At 41.8% G+C, this 10,712-nt stretch overlaps 1 protein-coding gene across 3 annotated transcripts in view; it reads right to left on the minus strand.

The window, feature by feature from the left end:
- The window catches only part of UTP20 (UTP20 small subunit processome component), a 59,188-nt gene extending 58,331 nt beyond the window's left edge, over window positions 1–857 (minus strand). The window contains exon 1 of one of the 3 annotated variants that reach the window (XM_083462841.1): window positions 632–857. Coding sequence is in view for 2 of the 3 variants with exons in the window: in XM_083462839.1 (XP_083318965.1) it covers window positions 632–676 (45 nt within the window). In the remaining variant the exon portion in view is untranslated. The remainder of the gene's footprint in view (window positions 1–631) is intronic. The other 2 variants (XM_083462839.1, XM_083462840.1) reach the window with 2 other exon arrangements.
- Between the last annotated feature and the right edge of the window lie 9,855 nt (window positions 858–10,712).

The following is a 10,712-nucleotide window of genomic DNA, read 5'->3' on the forward strand; positions in this document are numbered from 1 at the left end:
CCCTTCTAATGATATTTCATACATAGTCAGATGGTACAGCCCATAGAATTGAATGAAATCAGATTCAAATGGGACGGACAACTTAATTGAAATCAGAAAATGTTGTCTAATCTTATGTACTGTTGCAGGATCTTCCATATTCATAGTTAAGAATTATCTGCAATTTACAGTGTGCTAGAAGCACAAGAGACACACCACAAATTAGTTGAAAAACTTGCAGCACTTCTCAAAACTACATAGTAGGACAAGGTAAGGTTTTAGAGCAAAGCAGAATACTTTAAGAACACTGATAGTTTTCCTGCTGTTTTGTTAGCAGATGAGTGGCAAATGCTACACACAGTTACTATTTTGGACTGCCCAGGGCATAAGCAAGGTTTTTTGTGTGGTGCTGTTTGTTTGCTTGCAGTAACTACAGATTTCCAAAACTTGTACAGGAAAGCAAAAAAGTTGCGCTGCTCTCCAACTTCTTTTGCTTCTGTACCACTCTGCTCCAATGGCTTTTTAGAGTGATATGTAACTGAATATCAAATATACTATTTCGCCAGCTCGGCGAACCGAAGCGCTAAGCCGAGCTCTTAAAAGATCCGGGTTTCTGATCCACCCGACCCGACCCCGCCGTCCCTTATCTTACCCTGTGCGTGTTCTCGGACTTGTGAGAGGACGATTTGGTCTTCATGACTCCGTGAATTAGCAACAAACTACCTTTTGAGTGATGGAGATTCAATATTTTAAAAGTAGTTACTTTAAGTCCGATCGATTTTCCAAGAAAAGCGACACATATACACACGTGCAACACTATTAGCTGGGGGCTGCCATCTTGGCTAAAGGATTCTGGGATGAGGCTGTCACGTGAGGCGGGGGGGGAAAGGAAAGAGTGAAAGCTGATTGGTCTGTGGAAACTAGAAGGGGCGGAGGAATACGACGCCCGGGGAGGTGGAGTTTGCAGCTGCAAAATAGTTTGCTTCAGAACCAGAGAAAGAAAGAGTCCTACAAACAAAAAGTGGGAACGGAAAAGCTGTTTGCGGCTGTACAGTATATACTTCCCTAATTAGCTATCAGTCGTACTCTCGCGTATTTTGTATTTCTTGTACTTCCTCTAATGCCTTCCATCCATCTTTAGGAGCGGGGGTTGTGTATTATTCGCTTATATGAGTACAGTATTTGGTTGTGTTGGAAAACCTGCATCTGGTTGTTACAGGAAAGGCATTTTCTTGCTCTTCCACTATCCCGTCTGTTTCCTTTAAAGAACTGGAAAGAATATTGAATGACTTTAAACAACTGGAGGCTGCCTGCGCTTTCTCACTGATCTACCACATAATTTCTGGCATAATAACATTTGTATGGGGAGGGGAAAACGTTCGTGCACAATGAATTTTACTCTAGTTCTGGAGACGATAGCACACACTGCAAAGAAATATTTATTGCATTGTTTGTTCGTTGAATAAAAATATTCTGGAAGTTATGAGTCTTGCCTAACTGACATATCAAAATCTTCACGTGTCTAGTGCAGTTACAGAAGTAAACCCCTGTGGAATCTACGTACTTTTAGCCTTTTCAATATAGAGCTTAAAGTCAGGGCCAACCCACTCATGAGGCAAGGTGAAGTGACCATCTCAGGCAGCAGGATCCCCAATGGCAGCAGAGATCCCATGGTGATCTTTATTCCCCTCCTTTTTCCTGATGTAGAACTTCGCTCACCCCTTCTTCCCTGGTAGAAAAGGACAGGATGCTGTTTTGTGGTTGCCTCAAGTGCAGAAATGCCTTGGGCAGGCCCTGCTTAAAGTGCTATAAAAGTAAAACCATGCAAAAATAGTTTAACCAGAGACTATGCTGAGACAACAAAGATTAATATGTCCACAGACTATGGTTATAGGGTAATACCACCTCCAGTTCTAAGCAGTCATCTGAACAGGGCTGCAGGAGCACAGTTAGTGCTGACTTTACCAGGTCAATTGTTTGGGCACCAGACACTTCAAAATTGTTCCCGAAGGCTGCAATCCTAACCCCACTTACCAGGGAGAAAGCACCATTGAAACCAATAGGACTTACTTCTGAGTAGGCATGGTTAGGCTTGCATTTATTCTAATACGTTTCTCTTAGAATTGTAGAGTTGGAAGGTGTGTCAAGTGTCATCTAGTTCAAGCCCCTGCTTTGCAGGAATCTCAACTAAAGCATCCTTGACAGATGGTCAGCCAATCTCTGGTTAAAAACCTCAGATGAAGCAGAGTCCGCAATCTCCCAAGGGAGTCTGTTCCACCGTCAAACTACTCTTAATGTTAAACTTCTTTTAATTGCCTCTAATTGTGTTATAATTATTGTTTTATATTGTACTTTCCATAGCATGATTTATTTTATTCATACTTGTTGTATACTGCCATGATATCCGCATAGACAAATAATGGTCTAGATTTCTTAAACAAATAATTAATACAGTCACATTCATCTTCTAGGTTCAATGCTGCTGCTGAAAATATGAGCTACCAATATTGCAAAGCTCAGGTCTTACTACATGTCAAATACAAATACTTAGAAGATTACAATTGTTCCATTTCAAATAAAATAATTTAAAGAAAGAGTTGGTATTCAGCACAGAGTTAGAAAAAAGTCAAGTTTAGCACAAGAGATTTTCATGAAGTGTTCAGCAAACACTGCATTGTAAATATGAAGTGCTATTTTTCTAAGACAGGGTGTACTTTCATCTGTTTCTAGTCTGATTAATCATAAAACGCATAGTGTCTTTTAAAAAACAACAACAAGACTGCTGTGACATCAGAGGATGGCAAGAATGGAAAACCACTAATGTCAAGTGAAGAAAGAAAGAACAATCTTCCCCTGCCCTGAGAGCTGCTGATTCTAATTAGCTTCCTGGTGAACATTTAGCTAAGGAATTAGTTTCCTGGTGAACATTTGTCAGCTCTTTAACTTACATTAACTTGGAGTTAAGAAACTTGTTGAATCATACATCAGTTTTTGTAAAACTAAAAACCTTATACAAACAAGGATCTAAAACCAAAAGGTTAAAGTTCAGATGGGTGCAACCGATAGCATTAAGAAGGACATGAAGCATGGGCTTAACTAAATGCTACCAATGTTTTCTCTCTTTCTGTCCCAGAACGTGAGCAGCTTCAGCCCATAATAAGACTTCTTTCTCAAGCATATATTTTCTTAGGGTGGAATGTACCAAAAGATTTATAAACACACCTTCAGAAAATGGCATGACAATGTTAAACGTCCTTGCTTAAAAAAGAGAGAAACAAATACAAAATACATAAACCAATAGCTTTTACTGAACCAATATAGGTACTACTACTACCAGTAATAATACTGTATAGGTAGATCTCATCCTACACACAGGTTACATTCCTGGCTATCACATCTATAAGCAAAAATCACATAAAGCCAGAATGACCCCCATGTGGCCCCTGCTACCTATTCAAAAACATCACTGAGTGAACCTTGCCCACAGAAGGCAGAGGTGTTTATAAGGTTGAATTCACTGGAAAAAAGTATTTATTTATCTGTTATGTACTGAAGTTCTCACCCTGGGCCAGCAGGAGGATACTATAGATAGTTTTCACTCAGGTCCGCATATGCAAATAAGGAATTGAAAGAGACGTTCAGTGATTGGATAGTTACAGAAAGTTGTTACTGTTCCCATGTAGTTGAGCTCTGTATAAGCAGGTTGGCTGAACCCTTCAGCCCTGTTCTGTTCTGGCCTGTGAATAAACAAGAGCGGTCTGAAGAATTGCTGTGTCGTCTGATATGTTCACCTACAACCTAACATTATCCATATTACTCTTCCTTACATACCCACCCATACAGACACATCTTTCAACACTCTAAAATTACAACAGCCAAGAGAAAATTCCTTTCAAGATGAGTCATTGGGAACAGGCTTTCCCTTTCCCTTGCAGCATGGTGTTATCAGCATGCTAATGACATTGAGCTCTAATTCTTCTTGAGTCAGGTGAATGCCAAGATGTAGTTATAGGTTGGATAAGGGCTGATAAACAAAAGATTAATCCTCAGCAAGATGGAGGCCCTGTGAATGAGTGGTTCCCAGATCTTGAGACAATGGTTGCAGAGTTTGGGGTGCTACTGGTGCTACATAATATGGTGTGCAACTGGAACTGTCACCAGAGTTGGCATTGGCAATTTCAAGTTTGGATTAGTGCAGTGTGCTCTACGGGGGGGGGGGGGGGCTTCCCTTAGGTTTGGAAGGTACAGCTGATGCAGAATACAGCGATTACACTGCTAACTAGAACATTTTACTGCAGGTGGCGCCTCTCCTAAAGAGCTGCACTGACTGTTAGTATGCTTCAGGACTCGGTTCAAGGCGTCATCATTTACTCATAGGGAGCTAAAGCACCTGGAACCAGGTTATAAACACCTTGTAATCTTATGGAGTAATTTAATGCAGAGGTGGGGAACTCATAGCCCTCAGATTTATAAGAAAACAGGGAAGCCTAGAGTGAAAGAGGGAGAAGGAAAATAAAAATGGATAGAGCAATAGAAAACAGGGTGGCGACCCTCTGCAAATGATTAGTTCAATCCTCTGTCAAGGAGGATGGGAAATTGATGTGGGACAGCAGAAATAGACAAAGAGATGGAAGGAAAGGGAAGCACAGAGAAATTGGGGGGGGGGAGAGACAGAAAGAGAGGTAAAGAGCGTCATGCTGTCCTGAAATGCTACATTTTGGGTCTTGGTCCTGCCCACTGCTGGCATGCAGACCCTGGTGGATTAACTCTGAAGAAAATGGTTCCCTCTATAGAAAAGAAAGCTTCTCCATCCTGCCCCCATCTTAAGGACTATCACACAGAAGAGGGAACAAGCTTGTTTTCTCCTGTTCTGGAGGGCAGGATTTGAACCAATGACTTCAAGTTACAAGAAAGGACCTTCCTGACTAAATATCATGAAAAACTTCCTGATGGCAAGAGCTATTTGACAGTCTCCCTCAGAAGGTATTTTTAATCTTTGTTGGAAGCCGCCCAGAGTGGTTGGGGAAACCCAGCCAGATGGGCAGGGTACAAATAAATAATAATAATAATAATAATAATAATAATAATAATAATAATAATAATAATAATAAACAACTGGAGGTTTTAAAGCAGAGGTTGGAAGGCCATCTGTCATGGATGCTTTAGCTGAGATTTCTGCATTTCAGGGAGTTGGACTAGATGAGTCTTGGGGTCCTTTCCAACTCTACAATTCTATGAAAATGAAACCTGAGTCCAAGTAGTGTGCTTCATCCACTTGGATCCAGGACACCAGATAATTAGTATATGTTGTCTTAGTTCTGCAATTCAGTAGCCATGATTATATTGTATTGCCTTGTCAGATGATATTTTCTGTAGGTGACTTGTAATTTTATCTTCTGCAACCCTGAACTGTATTTACCTTGAGTAAAATTACCGTAAGCGACTGACTCTTCTGGAACCCTATATATACTGTGTGCTGTTAAGAGGGACAGTATAGACCCCTCCCTCAATGTAGCAGCTGTTTCTGTGACAATCTAAGGTACTATTTTAACCACTGAACCAAAAGTTTAATACATGAAAGACACTTTTAAGGTTTTACATTGAGTGGGGCAATATTTGTCACAAAGTGTTGGATAACAAGACTCATAACTAAGATGCTAAAGTCTAATCCAGGCATGGGCAAACTCGGCCTTCCAGATGTTTTGGGACTAAAACTCCCATCATCCCTAGCTAACAGGACCAGTGGTCAGGGATGATGGGAATTGTAGTCTCAAAACATCTGGAGGGCCAAGTTTGCCTATGCCTGGAATGCACAAATGGGTTAATGCCACAGAGTAAGCTGTCTTACCAGGCTTAGCTAAGTAACTCCCCCTCACCTCAGGAGGAAGGAAGTCAAGCCAATTGTTTCTTTTCAGAAAGCTCTTAATTAGGGCGCCCTAAAGCTCTCTCTCCTCACACACCTTCTTCCCCAACCTTATATTTTATACAACACCAAAGTCTCACATTGAATTTAACTGATCTGTAAAAAGGACTTTATAACCTGAAAACAAACAAGGTCTGTACTTCTGCAATAAAATCTTTAATAAAAACAACAATGATAAAAAAGGAATATATTTCAATCAGAGTGTGTGCTCAACTGCAATCACAGATAAACTTTTAAGGAGGAGAGGAACTGGCCTCTAATGTGATGAGGAAGAAAGTGAAAGAAGCTCCTATGGTCGTGGGAGAATCTTACATCGGGAGAATCTTAATTGTATGATCTAGTGGCCAATTTTCTGGAGTTCAAGATAGTATTATGTTTAGGTTAAGTTTATTACATTTATATACTGCTTCCCAATTTAAAAAAAGATCCTGAATCAACAACCAAGTAAGATATACAATAATAAAATCCCATAAGCAAAGTCTCAAAACATCTTCAAAGGCAGCCCCACATGCAATGTATTGCAGTAGTTTACCAGAACATAGACAACCAAAGCCAAGCTATGACTATCTTGATAGGATTGCAACGGGGCTACCAGCCAAAGCTGGTACAGTACAAAACAATCCATGACACTGGGGCCACTTGTGCCTCCAGTTACATCACTGAATCAAAGAGTAGCCCCAAGTTGCATACCTGCTCCTTCAAGGGAAGTATAACCCAGCCCAGAACAGGACACATTTCACTTTTCTGAAATAAGCTTGTTATTTGGTTCTCATCTAGCCCACTACTGAGGCCAGGCACTTAGCACATCCACCACCACACCTGCTGGTAGGCTTGTGTGTCATGAGCATATGGACGACGATGCACTCTAAAACTCTAGATTTCTACATTGTGAAAGGTGCAGGAGTCCTGATGACTTCTCTCTCTCTTGCTCTCGCTCTCTCCCACCCCCATTATGAGTCTTTATTATTTGAGACAGTTCAGGAACACTTAACACCTTTTGGAGGTCTTTAAGCTTAGGTTGGATGGCCATCTGTCATTGATGCTTTAGCTGAGATTCTTGCATTGCTGGGGGTTCGACTCAATGTCCCCCAGGGTCCCTTCCAACTCTACAATTCTGTGATTGCGTGAAAGTGTTCAGTTGACAGTATGAGTCAAAGTAATAACTGTTCTGAGAAGATGGTGTGAACTTTCTTTTCCCTACTAATTACAGTAGCGAATTTACTAGCTAATCCTGTTCAGATTAAGTCACACACTGATTTAATGTGCATCATCCTCTGCAACCTGGGAAAGTGTCTCATCATACAACTATTTAAAAAGAATGTGGGTGTTGCTAAGATGCTATTTCCTCACATTCATTATGGCCATTTCAGTTCTAAGACCACTGAGGCCGACAACTTTAATTACTTTACATAGAAAGAAGTTACATATTTAAATAGGGTTTACTATTTAAATTGGCATATCCGTTTGGGATCTTACCCAGCTGAAAACCAGTCCAACTGACTTCACAACATCCTTCCAAATGAGGTTCTTGCATTGCTTCCCACCTAATTATTATTTACCGTACATTAGGAGAACAGGGGGTTATCAAACCATGCTACTGCTCCAACCAAAGCCCTCTGCAGCAACTTTGAAGGGAACTTGAAGCTCTCCTGTGCTTTGAGTAGTTCATCCACTGGTGATACCAGAGAATATTATTTAGGGCACAGAAAATACAAAGTATATTTCCTGGAATATGAGGTTTGAAAATGATCCCATCATAAGCCTAGATAGCTCAGTCGGTTAGAACACGGTGCTGATAATGCCAAGGTCGCCAGTTTGATCCCCATAGGGAACAGCTGCATATTCCTCCATTGCAAGGGGTTGGACTAGATGATCCTCAGGGTCCCTTCCAACTCTACAATTTTTTGATTTCTATAAGCATGTTTTCTCTGCGGTATGCCCTATTGATTTAGATGGGGACAATATTTTAAGTATGCTTGGGATTGCAGCCTTAGCTGTAAATTGTATGTGAAAAATCCTTCAACAAACCACAGAGATCCATCAATCAGGGTTAAATACTAATCATTCATCGGTCCCATTTTTTGAAACTTTAGTCACACAGACCATTGGGAATTTTTTATTTGTTTCCCCTATATAAAAATGATACTGACCATAACACTTTATTACATTTTAAATTGCATCATCCATACAATCTTAAATGTAGCCTACCTTTGGGCCAATTTTTGCGTAGGAAAAGGAATTCCTCTACCTTGGATGCGTACCAATGAGCAGCAGGTGAGCTAGACATTGCCCTGGTAAACAGAGCATATCCCTGGCATATTATTCATAAAGCCTGGGTGAAAGCAGATGCATGTGGCAGATGGGACCTTCTTGCACCCAAGAGCAAAATACCACAAAAAAAATTACCTGGTTCTTTTGAGTTTACTCTGCAGACAATGGAAGTAAGACAAATCATAAACAGATACTGGGGCATTGTATCTCACATTGTGGGCTGTGATCCCCATCCCTTGATAGGGTTCCACAGAACCCACAATTTAAAATATATTCTTGTTCACAGTGATACAGAAAATTTCTCATCTACTGGTGGGACACTTTAAGTGTGAAGGCTGTTTAGCCTGCAACTAAGCTATTGAAACTGCCTGTTACCATATCCCTAACAGCTCCACAATTCTGAAATCGAAAAGGTTCACTAACTGGCACCAGAAATGTAATTTATTTAATCGACTGCACTTGTCAGTTGATATGCATTGGTGCCACCACCCACCTTGTTAAGACTCAAATTTTAGAACACTTGTATTTTAGAAAACCTACAGTATTTGGGAAAGGAACTACTTTTGCCATTTTTATGGACATTTATTGTTTGGTAATATTATCTTGTGTTGATTGTCTGAAGAGGTGGCATTTGCCCCTCTTATCCCCTCCACTGGCACTTCCTATGGGCCACTCCAGACTGTTTTTGTGTGTGCATGGATGGGTGTATTCTGCAGCATATCATTTACTGATGCAGTAATGGTGCATTAGTGTGGATTCATATTGGACCCTCCCAACACTATTCCCCTTGTGTTGTTGTTCTGCAATGCTTCCCCAGTGTTATTGCATTATTGTTGCTTGAGGGGGGGGGGCATTTTTGCATTGTTGTCTGGCGGGCACACTTTTGCACTGTAGAATGTTTTAAACTGTTTTAATTATATTGTTACATCTGTAGTATAAAAAACTTACAGGGTTTCAGCATGACATTATGGGATATGCACTGCATGGAAAATGAAACAGTATGTCCACTCTGATTGCAAGCACAATCAGTGTGGGATTGCATAACTGCCCCAATACTATCATGAGCACAAAAAATAATGTACAATATAAAGAAGGGGCCCCTATGTGTTTGTCCCAGTGGCAAAAGAATAAGAGACCTGGGTGGGTGAGCAGGGTGGAGTTGGTCTCATCCAACTGTGGTCACCTAGGTACTCAGGGCAGCATCAGTGCAGACTCAAGGTCTGGGGAGGGGAAATTGCTGTGGTCTGTAGAAATTCTCTCTCTCTCTCTCTCTCTCTCTCTCTCTCTCTGCAGGCTCTCTGTCCAGTGGCGTAGCGTGGGTTGTCAGCACCCGGGGCAAGGCAAGTAATTTGCGCCCCCTAACCCATGGATTTGCGCCCCCTAACCCGTGGATTTGCGCCCTCTAACCCTAACCCCCAGATGTTGCGCCTGGTGCGGCCGGCCCCCCCTGCACCCCCCACGCTACGCCACTGTCTCTGTCCAGATGGGGGAGGGATCTAGAGTGTGTGTTCCTGGCATTGGGCAATTGGGACAGATAAGGGATTCTGCTAGTTTACCACCTGCCTTACTGCCCAACAGTCTCCCTGACAGAGCTGGTCTCAGAGACAGTGTTGAGGACTCCCAGACCATTGGTTTTGGGGGACTTCAACATCCACGCTGAGGCAACTGGCTCTGGGGTGGCTCAGGATTTTATGACAGCCATGATGACCATGGGGCTGTCCCAACATTCAATGCATGTGACAGGCCACACTCTGGGCCTTTTTTTTTCTCCAACAGGGCAGGAAAAGGGTGATCTGAAAGTGGGGGATAATGACATCAGTCCCTTATCACAGTCAAATTACTTCCTGTTGAGAGTTAAGCTTTCAGTCCTTTTCCCCTTCTGCAGTGGTGGGAGACCTATTAAGATGCTCCACCCTCAGAAGCTGATGGGTCCAATGGGTTTCTAGATGGCTCTGGGGGTTTTCCAGTTGTTATGACTGGTTCTGACCTCTGAAATATGCAAATGGTTCGAGACGATTGCCCCAGAGTGCCCTCTCCCACTTCAATGAACCTCTTTGGCTCACTGGTATATTCCAGAGCTTGGGGTGGGGAAACAAGCCAGGAGATGGAAAACTCCAGTCGAATGCAATCAAACATTTGTGAGGGCTCATCATTAAGCCTATCTAGTTACAGTGAAGCCAGCAAAGAAGGCATACTTTGCTGCCTCCATTGCATCCTCATTGTGCCATCCAGCAGAGCTTTTCCAGGTAGTGCGGGCCTTTTCTGTGGTGGCTCAGAAGTGTGAAATGCTCTACCCAAAGGGGTTGCCTGGTGCCTTTGTTACGTATCTTGAGATGTCAGACGAAAACATTCCTCTTCCCTCAGGCCTTTGGCTAATTAAACAGTTGATGGCCTTTTAAACTGTGTGTGAGTGGGGTTATTGTTTTTGTTTCTTACTATGTTATGTATTTTTGTGTTTTTGCATTATAAATCACCTGTGATTCTCAGATGAAGGGTGGTACAGAAATTTAATAAATAACAATAAGCTCCCTGTGGCATC

The sequence above is a fragment of the Podarcis liolepis genome (genome assembly GCF_965112155.1).
Source record: "Podarcis liolepis genome assembly, chromosome: 10".
NCBI lineage: Eukaryota > Metazoa > Chordata > Lepidosauria > Squamata > Lacertidae > Podarcis > Podarcis liolepis.